Here is a 12,244-nt window from a genome sequence, read left to right as displayed (position 1 = left end):
GTAAGTTTTTTTGAACTAACCCAATAATCAGAAAGTAGGCCCAGTATGTTGAGAAAAAAACAACACATGTTTTTTAGTTTCCATCTGTTATATAACCTCATCTATACAATGATCCGGAAAATGCACAAATACACAGACAATTTAGTGATGGAAACGTGGCCAATTTCTGAGAACATAAAATACAAATTCAAAGTGATATGAAAAATTATAGATGTTGCAAGTAAATAGAAAAATACTCAGCTTGGACTGAGTGAATACATTTGGTGATTGACAACACTAGGTTATATATGTGTTAGACAAGGAAATGATTTTGCACACATTCACTCAACAAACACAGAACAGCAGTGGGCAAGGTGAAGTCTATGGACTTGAGTGCCTGGGGTCAGTGTACCTGCATTTGAATTCTAGTCTCATCACTTTCTAGCTGAGTCATCCTGGGGCAAGATTACCATTTGTTTCCCTGTTGCTCAGTCTTTTCATCTTTAAAATGGGGATAATCATAGTATCTACTGTTATTAGAAAAAGTCAATAAGGCAATACTTAATGTTTTCAAAGTAGATAATGTTTTCAAATAGGTGCTGGACACATAGTAATTTCTACATAAGGGATTGCTAAGTAAAGTTGCATTAGATAAATGAAAAAAAATTAACATGTAAGCCAATAAGTTACCATTAGTCAGCTACAAATGCATGCTATAATTAATGACTCCAAGAAGGTTCAAAGCATAAAATAGTGGCACTGTAAGCATAAAACTACTTTCCCTGAATTGCCCAGACTTTTAGGCAAATGCTCTTTTCAGTTGTGGAGTTCCTTCAGAAGTTTACAGCCAACAGGATGAGTTGGATTGGAAAATGAGATAATATTACTGATGCTTGAAGAAAAAGGCTGGCATGTTTCACACTAACCTTTTATCAGAATAACAGTCCTAACAAAGAACTTGATGATCCACGGCTCAGAATCATCCCAGAAGATAGAACAAGAGAAAACAAGCAAGCACACTGGGAAGGCTTTTGGCTAGGTATCTGGAAATATTTCGATACCGCAAAAATGCCTGAGTATTAGAATGGATTGCTGAGAGGGGTTCACGAGTCTACGCCTTTGGAGGTCTTTCAAACAAGGACAGATAGTCTATCTGATCTGCCTGGGATGGTTTCAAATCAGGGCTGAGTGAAGATTAATGGTACAAGCTGCCCCTTGAAGGCCTCCTCCTTCCCCAGCACTCTCCGAGAGGAGAACTTCATATATTATCCATCCCAGCCCCTCGTCTGTTGAGTTTGAAGAACTCCCCTCCATCCTAGAACAGAAAAGGGCAACACTATTTCACAATTGTGAGTTCTGCGTAAAACTTTAATAATGTCATGATGAAACATAATGTCCTTATTACTTCTCAGGTATTTCACCAGGCAAGTTACCTGCAGATATCTTTCAATTAGAAACAGCTCTCATGAATCTGAAATCTGAACAGCAGTTCCTTTAAATTCATGTTCCCTGGCAGGCTAATGGTACATGCCGTTTCTCAAGCAAACCATTAGAAGTCCAAACAGGGGAAAGGATCAGGAGCTGAAGGCAAGGATAACCACCATATACTAGATAATTGAAAGTAAACAGTACCAGGAGCTGGGGAGGAGAGGTGAAGTGTGTTCATTTAATAACAGGACACCTAAGTGATTATTCCAACAGCAGTAGTTAGCAATGAGTGAAGCTTACTTTGAAAAAATGTTGCTCCTTAATACACAATTATCTTTCAAGGCGTTTCGTTTCCTATCAGATGTGCCTCTGACCCCCCAGTGACCTGTATCTTGCTTATTTCCACCGGCACCAAAGGACACGAGGGTTTAGGTCAACAGCGCCCTCAGTTTTAGAAAATGAGTTTAACAAAAGTGCACACATTTTAGAAATTCACAGTTAATTAGCAAGCACTGTAATTGTCAAGGGGTGGGGGGGAAAGGAAAAAAAAAAAACAAACCCTCTTTAGTTAAAAATCCTCTGAAGGACTTATTTCCACCACTGGCAATATTTCAGGAAAGTAAATGGTGCCTACAGAAATTATATACGCTGAAAATCTTAGCTTTGATATTGAGATTTGCATCATAGTAAGGATGAACTGTAGTCTCCTGAAAGTCTCATTCTCCACTAAAGAATACTTAGGCAATTTAAAAATACTTAAGTATTTTCTTCTTTGAAATATCTTATCTGAAATCATGTTGGCAAATAGGTGTGTGTTTAATAAAAGACACGGTTTTAAAAAACCCAGATTAGAGGAGAAAAAGTTCCCAGAAGAAGTGATCCATACTCTCAACCTTTTAAAAGCTGAATTCCCTGAGATTTGGGGGAGGGGGGAAAAACAAAGCTGATCCTTATCAATTAATTAAAAAGAATGAAATAACAGTAGACAAAGGGGGAAGGAGAGTTAAGAAACTTAAGGAGCTGTGGGGGCGGTCGCTCTCTATTCACTGATTAACAAATTAAGGCGTTCAGGAAAAGGGAGAAGAAGTGACAGGGATAGAACAGAGGTCTTACAATTCACCACAGGTTCCGCCTCCGACTCACCAGAGGCTGCCTATGTCTGGCTCAGAATTGAAAAAGGCTCCCTGTATATAAAGCTCCGCGCTGTGAACGTGATGTATAAGCTGGTTTTCTTTTTTCCTTTCGTCAATGCCCACATTTATATAAATGTGTTTATTCTGGTATAAGTAAAATGGTTTAAGCAAAAACCCTCACTTGTGGAGTTTGTGGATCAACCATCATAAAACAGCAATCCCACTCCGCATCGCAAGTGTCATGTTCTAAGATATCTGCAAAATGCTTTTCATCCAGCAGCCGCTGCTTTGGCAAAATGCAGAGGCTGGGTTTGGACTCGACCATCCGAGGTCACTGAGGACCTCAACTGCCAGATTTGAGCAGCCCGCGCCCTCGCAGCATCTCCTGGCCTCTGCCTCTCTCAGTTCCGTGCTCTCCCAGCCACAGGATTAGCTCTCCCAAACACGTTTCATTCACAGAGCCCCCGAGAAGCTCGGACTGGGTTGGAGCTAAGAGCCGGAAAACACGCACCCAGGCTGCCGCGCAAGTTGCTGGAGACCGAGCGCTACCCACACCCTGGCGCCGAGAAAGGGGGTGGGGACTCCCGAGCTCTCAGTGGAGGAAGGCTGGTGGCCCGGCACGCGGGGGACACGGGGTCCACGGAGCCCGAGGCGAAGCCACTAGTAAGCCACCCGTTTAAGTTGGCTCAGCTTCCAAGAGCCGGCGGGAGAGGCCGCGCTCAGGACGGGGCGCCGCGCCGGGTGGCTGGGGTGTCTTCCGAACGGCGAGTGACCAACCGCAATCGGGGAAGCACTGAGGAACCGTAACGGGAAAGCCCGCCCCAAATCTGAAACGGGCGGCCCGCGAACTCCCCAAAGCGGCCCGGAACTGCAGATGCCGGAGGCCAAGGCGCCCGGTGGGGTCCCCCCATCACCAGCCTCGCCCGCCCCCGACCGGGGCGCAGTGCGCTCTGCCTCCCCGAAGGGCAGGAGAGTGGAGCCAGGGGCCAGGAGAGCCCTCGGCGTCTCTCCACCGCCCCCGCCGGCGCGAGGGCGGGAGCGAAGAAGGCGCCACTCAGACTGTGGCGCCGGGCAAACTGCGGCCGCAGTTCTTCCAAGTTTGCCCGAGCGAGCGGCGCGGGGTGGGCGCCCGGCTCGGCGATCTGCCCTCGCGCCGCCGCCGCCCGCCCCCGAGGGTGCTGGGCTCCCCGACCCGCGCGGCCGGGGACGGCGACAAACGGGGCGCGAGGGCGCGAGGGCCGAGCGCGGGAGGGATGGAGGGCGCTCCCGCGTGTGCACACAATGAGGTAGCCGAGACGCACACCTTCCCCCGCGGGAGAAGCCGAGCGAGCATCAGCCGCCCGGCACGGAGGCGCGGCGGCCCGGAGAGCCGGGACAGAAAGTGAACACCAACAACTCAGCAACAGGGGGGAAGGTGGTGGACGCCGGGCGGCCCGGGAGCCGGGCTGCAGCCGGGCCGGGCCGCGAGCCCGCGCTTACCTGCGATCTCTTGGTAGGGGATGTCCGCCAGGCTGAATCCCTTGGCACCGTACGCCTGGCGGACCTCGCCGCAGCTCCGAGCCTTCACATCCGCCCCGGCCGGGAGGGACAGCAGCAGCCCGGAGAGGGGAAGAATCACAGCCCCGATCCAAGAAGGCATGGTGCAACATGCAAATCCAGCTCGGCAAACCCCGGGACCCGTGCGCTCTTCACCTTGCCCCTCTAGGCGAAAGCCCGCCAGAGCCGGCGGCGCGCTCCTCGCCGCTGCCCAGCGTCACCCCCTTCCGCCAGCCGAGGGGACGAGCAGCGCAGCCCTCTGGACTGCGCTCAGCAAACTTTTATAAGCCTGATGGAGGATGGCAAGCCAACCAGGCTGGCTGGGAAAGCAGCCGCCTCGCTCCTCTAGCCCCCCAGTTCGAGAAGGGTGCAATAAAAAACGAGAGGAGGAAAAGAAATGTTTAAGAAAACACCATGGGAGTCGAGAGCTGAGATCCGAGTTGAGAGCCGCAGAATCCTAGCGCGCTGCGAGCTCGGCTCGCCCGGGTGTGCGGCGGCGATGGGAACGCGCGCCGGCTCTCCCGGGAAGGAGATGGACCGGCGACCGCGGGTGTGTGCGCGCGCGAGTGTGTGGCGGTGTGAGCGCGGGGTTCTCGGGGATGTGTGTGCGTGGAGGTATGTGTTGGGGATATACGGGATCCAGGGGAAACCTCAGCTTCACACAGGCTGAGGGAGCCTGTGAGAGTCCTCCTGAAATAGGAAGAGAGAAATCCTGGAGACAGACACTGGAGGCTAGAGGGAAGGAGAAAGGAGGGGAGAGAAACGTGCTACACATTGCACAGCCGAAATTCAGCGGCAGAGTCGAAGGCAAAACCCGGACTGGATCTCCTTCTACTCGGTAAAAGAAGGGGAGGGAAAAAAAAAGGAAACGGTCCTATTTTCTCATTCCCTGAACATCCTTCATTCTGATCGGAAATGCTACCTTTAAGTGACATAAATAAGTCATCCAGAAAGGCAAAGTATATTTAAGTCATTAACTTACGGTATTAAACTATATTTTTGTGGACGTAAAAGACAACACAATTCCAATTGTTGGTTTAAATATGAGCAACAATTCAAACCTAACCGAAACCCAAAGCCAGCGTAGAAATGAATTATAGAGGAACCCCTGAACAGCAGAGCACAATCCCCACTCTAGTTAACGGTCTCATTTCTGTTTGGCTTTGCTTTTATTTTCTAAAGACAGTTCCAGCACACATTAGAGACCAGTAGTTTTTGTTGTTGTTGTTGTTTTTAATTTGGGGTTCTGCACTCAAAAATTTTCCCCCTTTTTAATTTCAAATTTTGTATAATCCTGGATCAGAAATCATTAGCTTATGTTTCTAGCGTGTGGAGGAACAGGAAAGCTAAGGAGAAGAACCAGAACAAGGAAGCAATGAGAAAATGAGAGAGCAGGGGGCAGTGGGGTCCAAGAAGGAAGATGCTGAGGAGGGAAGTGATGTCTGCCTTCCCTCTCCCGAAATGCTCTCACATACTGGGCTTACTGTTTTCTTCCAAGTTAACAGAATTCTCAAGGGGGAATCAGTTCACTTTCTTCCTTTCTTTTTCCCGTCTTATACTCAAGTTCTATGAAATGGGATAAAACTGGAAATTCTTAATGGACTTCCTTATGTTAATGAACCCTGCTTGGAAGTGTGTGTTCAAACCCAAAGTTCATTGAACTATTAAGGTAGTTAAATCCAAGACAAAAAGAAAAAAAAAACATAGTGCTCACTTACTTTAACTTACCTGCGTGGCCATATATATTTAGGTCAAAAAAAAAAGATAGTGCTTACTTACTTTTACTTACCTGTGTGGCCATATATATTTAGGTCAGCACATTATTCAGAAATTACCGCAGGGTCATGCCCAGTTTCATGGAGCTCATCACCTACGAAGCTACAAGCTGCTTTTCTGATAATGGCTGTTAATGACCAGAATGACTCATGAAATCTAAATCATTCTGTTTGTCATCACTATCACAGTCATAATCATCTTCATCACCATCTCAACACATCTGGTACATCTTCCTCTCTTTAATTATTCCCTCCTCTCTTACTCCACCAAAAAGACTTCCGAGCTTAAGATCCAACATCATCTAAATCTTATTTACAAGTTGACTTTTTCGAAACTCCATAGCTAGGCTTTTCTTTCTGAAAACAATAGTCACATTTTTTTTTTCTCTTACAATTCCAGCACATTGTTTGCCCTCAGAATATACCAACTGGAAGACCTTAAGTCACTGAACTTACTTCCCTCAAAGTCTGAAATCAAGATGAGAACAAAATATACTCTGGTGTCTTTGTGGACAAAGGATAAGATGGGTAGGATTAGGAAGTCCTGTAGCCAAGTCAAGATTTCTATGATATTTGACATGACCTCCTTCAGCCTTCTGTTTCTGTCACAGCCAAATGATGGGGAATTCACGCTCCAGCGGAAAGGAGTAAATACACACATATCCTCGCATCTCACACTGGGACTCGCTGTAATTTACCCTTACTCTAGCAGTAGATAGCAGATAAAGAAAGCATGTTTGAAGTGAAGGAAGAATGGGTAAAAACACAGAAATGTGGTTAAAATTATTTGAAAACCCATCAATCATTAAGTATTTCATGAACATTCAATGCAACTGCAAGCACTAGGTTATTGTACAGAGCTGCTACACGTGTAACAAGGCTAGTATGGAAAGAATTATAACTTAAGCAGGCATAAATAGATGAGTTTAACCCCGTCAGGAGGGTGAAACAATTTAAGGTAGGTTTGTAAACTCCAGTCAGCCCGAAGTTAAATAACTTGCTTTAGCGGTGTTCTCCAACCCCGCTCGGTCCACTTGTTGGGTAGTGTTGCACCGTGTGAAGTGGTGTAAGAAATAAAGTCAAACTTCCCAGCAAAGGGCAACTGCAGAGCTTAGATAACGTATTTGAATGAGCATCGAAGGTCGTGGAAGTTTATAGAAGAGGCCCAGCTAGAAAGAACTCATATTAAGAAGTTGGCACTTGATTTAGATAGGGAAAAAAAAATGGTTAGCTGAAGGACTTGAACCCTGGCAGTAATGTTTATATTGTACGTAATGGGGGGGGGGGGGCGGAGTTCAAACACAAAGAACATCTGACCAAAGGAAGACACACATAGAAGCAAGAGAAAGGTAAATAGAAGAAAGAAATAGAACTTGGCCAAAATCATCAAGATTTCAGGTGATTGAGACCAGAATAGGAGAATACTAAATAGAAATACAGTGAAGATTAATTCTGCAGAAAGGATTAGCATGATTTGGGCTTTGATTCAATACCTACAAAAAATGTATTAAAAAGTTAGTTTAAAAGTGTGAGTCTCCATGGGAAAATATGGTATATTTACTAGGACAATAAGAGTCTTGTTTATATAGCACTTTTACATCCCAGCTGTTTTTTCACAGCAACTCCTTCTGGGCATAAGATGAATGGAACCTCAGAGACTGTGCGATACGGAGAGAAAAAGAATTAGTCTAAAGGAGTAGCCATAGCTGATGGCAAGCAGAGCTGCCCTGGTCAGTTGCCCACCCCATGGCCATAGGCTCTTCCTTGCTACCTTAAGCCCAATTGTGTTTGGGGGGAGAACTGTGCCTGCACCAAGAGATGAATCATAATTGGTCAGACCACAGCCATCTCTTTTCCCTTTCTATTAAATAGTATAGGGGTGGGCATAAGATCCTTTTTTTGGCCAATGAGATGTAAGGAAAAAAATTCTGAGAAGAGCATTTTCCCTAATTAAAGACAAGAACTATAGGAACAGAAAGATCTTTATGCCTCAGCTTCCTGTCTTCTTAGAGCTAGCTGGCCATCTGCTGACTAGGAGACATTTCCAAAAGACAGAGAATGACAAACAAAGGATGGAAAGAATCTAGATCCTCGATTTTCTGAGTCACCACATCAGCCTTGGGACTGCCAACCTCTTGACTCCTTGTTAAATAATTCATAAATATCCTTGTAGTTTATGCCACTGTCATTTGGTTATTCTGCTATTTGCAAATGAAAGCAAAATTAATGTATATGGCAAACTAGAGGAAGAGCAAGAGAAGTGAAGGCAAGAGACAGAGATTAGTGCAAAATGTAAAAAGAGAACAAAAATGAGGTGGCATCATGGAATCCAAGTTTAGAAGACTTTCAAACATGAAGTAAATCACAGGGGACACCAAAGCCAAGGAAGATGGAGAAAATGGTACTTGAACGATGATAAAGATGCTTACTAGAAACTTTAACATTTTAGTAAAGCAATAGGGTGGGTGCCATGGAATTGTATATGAAGTGGGTGGAGAGAATGTGGAAACACCAGGTATAAGTTATTACTGTGTGGAAACTGTGTGGAGGGGGGAAGGGTAGTCGGAATCCTTGCCAAAAGAAGCTCCTAAGACTGCAGGCAAGAAGCCGAGCCTAACATAGAAAGAGGTTAAAACTCAACATGATATTATTTGGTGGGTTGATTTTAAATATTTCTCTTTCTTATCTGCATTCTGTGAGTTTCCTACAGTAAATGTGAGTTCTTTTTATGATGCGAAAGGTTCTGCTTTAAAAGTAACATGTCACACTTTCAACAAGTGCAAATGATGATCACATCTGTGTCATGATTTACAAAGCAGAGGGGTCTTATTGCTATTTCCTGTGTGTAAAACAAATGGGCGTTAACAGTTATTTCAGTAAGATAATGACTTTGTTGTATGAAATGTTTTATTGTTGATATTATTTTTTAATTCTTTGGAAAAAAAAGGCAGTTATACAATTTACTATTCTTTTGCTAAGTTATACCAATTTAATTCATGAATGTGAAGCTGGATGAATTTTAGTTTTTTTTTTTTAAATTCTTTGTGTGTTTAGATCAAGTAGGACAAATAAGTTGAAACGAAATCTTACGAAAACAAGAGAATGGACTTCAAGTGTCTATTCTGCATCACAGCTTGGCACAAATCAAAATTGCTTAGTTAACCTGCCTCTTGAAAAACAAGGGCCTGTAATGAAAAAGCTGTCAGAAATTTAACAACAGTAGCTCTGCCAGGTGCCTGGATAACGGGAAGGTTGCTGAGTTACAGAGAAAAGAAAAGGTAAACTTGAATGCATAATGACCAGAAATGGTGAAAATATTGTTTCATTTTTCTCACCAAAATTCATCCCTAACCAAATCCTAATAGTCCATTTAACATTTATTAAGCCTTAAGAGTATACCCAGTACTAGTATAAACCCATTAAAATCATATCTTTAGGGCAGCTGAGAACCAGCTGGGTTGCTAATGATCTCTTGGGGAAAACCAAACACCAAGGGACAACAGATTCTTCCTGTCTTAGAATATTCTCCTAAGACTCTGAAGCCAGAGCTATTTAGCTTCAGAGGAGGGAACGTGTGATCTCCTTAATCAGATTTTTGCCTCATAGTTATGTCAGGGTTTAGCCAAGAGAATTGAAAGAGCTCTAATTATTTAATTATATTTAGTTTTATAAATACATACAGTACTTCATGTATTCTGAAGCCCCACTCCCCTTTACTTGAAATATTATTAACAGTCATCAAGAAGTATAAACAGAAAATATATTAAGGTATAACAATGATTTTAAATGCTGTTTTCAATGTTTCATATTTATTAATGATCCAGAAATCTACTCTCCACTGATGGTGAGTTTCATGCCTAAAAATTCATCTTAGGGTATGAAGTACATTTAAATATCAAATAACAAAATATTGACTTAAAAACTTTGGTATTAGGATCACCCTCTTGCCTTGGAATAATCTTGACAAATGAAATACTGGGTAAGCATCATTTTATACCATCGTCTGAAAAGCTCATTATACATAAGGAAGAGAGCTTCCTTTTGACTTTACAGCTCACAATATTAATAGATGCCTTCAACGATGTCATCATTTAAAGCTCACGTGTTTTTGAAGTGTTTCCAAGTCAGACTGTAAATGTGAAAGAGTGGCACCGATGAAAATCCTATTGCAGATTAATAAACTTGCATTTTTGTAGTTCATAAAAGAAGATCATTTAACCTTGTCTTTCTTGTTATAAATTCAGATATTAATGTTACGAGAGATGATTCTGTAGCTACGCAGTAATTCGACATACCTAGATTATTGGAACCACACATCTTGGCAGTCAGCTCTGCTTTTGTGAAAGATGAATGGAACTGTGCATAGTTTTCAGATCATCTGGCACCATAAACAATGACATTCCTTAAGGCAAGTGGATGACAATAAGCTATACCCTTATTCAGCAGGGTATAGCTCTCCACGTGTTGCTAACTTCCATCAATGGAACACCTTCCCTCTCCTTATCAAAATGATTTCTCAGATTTTAAAAGCTCTGGGTTAATTTACTATAATTATTTCAACATTAAATAAGCAGTATGTCAGACTTGGTTTTTGGAAAAAACTGATGATGAACCCATAAAATACTGCCATTATTAACTATTTATTACATAGAGGTGTCTGCCCATTTAACTTCAGCTTAGAAGGCCCCTGCTCTGAAGGAACAGGAAGACAATTTTCTGATTAAGCTTTTTTTTTTTCCAACCTAATATCTCTACTTAAGAAGAAGATGAAAACGAACAAAAAGTTACTTAGATAAATAAATTACAGAAATGGTTTGCTTGATTAGAAGCAGAAGAAATCCAAAGAAATTTTAAAAGACATCAATGTGATTAAACCTTGCTACTGATGAACATACTTTGATATGAAGTTACTTTTAATAATGGAAGGCAATCTAAATATTCTAAAATTCAATTATCAGCGTATTCATAGCTTTTAACTTGGGAAGGTTTCTAGTAGCTTCTAATTAGAATGATTAGATTCATTCAATTTTATTGTAAGTTAGCAAAGATACTAGAAAGAAAAAAAGGAAGTGAAAATTTTTAGTGGATTCTACTGCATCTACTGTACATACAAGTCAATAATGCTTCTTAAGTGTTACACCCTAAGCAGTGTTATTTTTTTCTATGCAAAGCTGATGGAGAGGTTTGGAGGCAATGTTCTTGAGGCCAAGCAGAAGAGTTAGCTTTTCCCTCTTTAGTGGCAACAGACACACAGATTCCAGCTAGAAACTATACGAAAACTATTGGAGAGTAGGAGTGTATACCCAGGTTGTACTAACACATCACTCTACAAAGTAAGATTCAGTCTTAATGGAACCAGGTAAATAGTGTCAACCCAGTAGCATACCAGTAACCTCACTGACATATTTTACTTTACCCTTTGACAAAGAATATGATCATGTTACTTAGTGATTTCATTTGAAGAAGTCAGGCCAATTCCTTTAAAAAAAAACAAACCTTCTTTTATAGCAAATATTATCTCTTATGCAAGTTACAAGGATAATGTTTCCAATAATAATTCTTATTTATATAGCTTGTCAAACTCCACCAATTCACCTTCATGGTTGGAATGAAGATACGTGGCCATCAGAAGCACAAAGAAAATTTGCTTCTTCGATTTTGTTGTCGCTCTGAATAATAAGTAGAAGAATTTAGCAATAAAATGTACTCCCTACTAAATCAAGAAAACAGTTTCTCAGTGTGGCCAGACAAATCCTCTGACACTTCCTCAGTCAGTGCTAATATTTTCAGTGGGAATTTTGTGATTAAGTGTTCTTTTTAGTTTAGGTTCCTTAAAATGTTCACAAAGGTAATCTCATCTCCCACATAGAGCCAAGTTTTCTAACTACTCTATCGCTACACTACACCAAAACTGCATCGCATTTTAAAAGATCAGTAAACATTAAGGAAAAGAGTAATAAATCATTAGGCTTACAGCCTGCATAACAAAAACAAACTAGCAATCATTTTTAGACCTACGTTTAAGAAAATAGCACTGATCATGATCTATATCCTTTATTGGTTAAGTCAAAGTCTAAACAAACTTAATTCCATTAAATTTATATAAAACATTTATGGCCAACATCCTCCATTTTTTTATCAGCCATGAACAGGCCAGAATATATTTAATTTCATATAAAACATCACCATTAAAAAAAAAAAGAATATGGTCTTATTTGTCTTCATAGCCTGAATTCACTCCCAAGCAATCATTTCTAACACTCCTCTCTATATTAACTTTGTACATTTTATTACATTTCAGGGGGAAATAATTAAATCTTTGTGATGGAGTAAACCTGGTGTGTTTTTTAAGTTACTTGGAGAAAAGAAAAATTCTGAGTTTGAGAGATGGAA

The 12,244-nt window shown here is 41.9% G+C and overlaps 1 protein-coding gene across 2 annotated transcripts in view; it reads right to left on the bottom strand.

Moving 5' to 3' along the window:
• The window catches only part of GPC6 (glypican 6), a 1,040,045-nt gene that overhangs the window by 989,702 nt on the left and 38,099 nt on the right, over positions 1–12,244 (bottom strand). The window contains exon 1 of one of the 2 annotated variants that reach the window (XM_031684439.2): positions 4,020–4,827. The exons of the other annotated variant lie outside the window; for it this stretch is intronic. Coding sequence (XP_031540299.1) covers positions 4,020–4,179 — 160 coding nt within the window. The 5' untranslated portion in view covers positions 4,180–4,827. Of the gene's footprint in view, positions 1–4,019; positions 4,828–12,244 lie in introns of those variants that run through there. 2 annotated transcript variants of the gene reach the window in all.

This window comes from Vicugna pacos, chromosome 14 (genome assembly GCF_048564905.1).
Source record: "Vicugna pacos chromosome 14, VicPac4, whole genome shotgun sequence".
In the NCBI taxonomy this organism is placed as follows: Eukaryota; Metazoa; Chordata; class Mammalia; order Artiodactyla; family Camelidae; genus Vicugna; species Vicugna pacos.
Note: the sequence above shows the minus strand (reverse complement) of the source record. Positions and strands in the feature narration are given on the sequence as shown.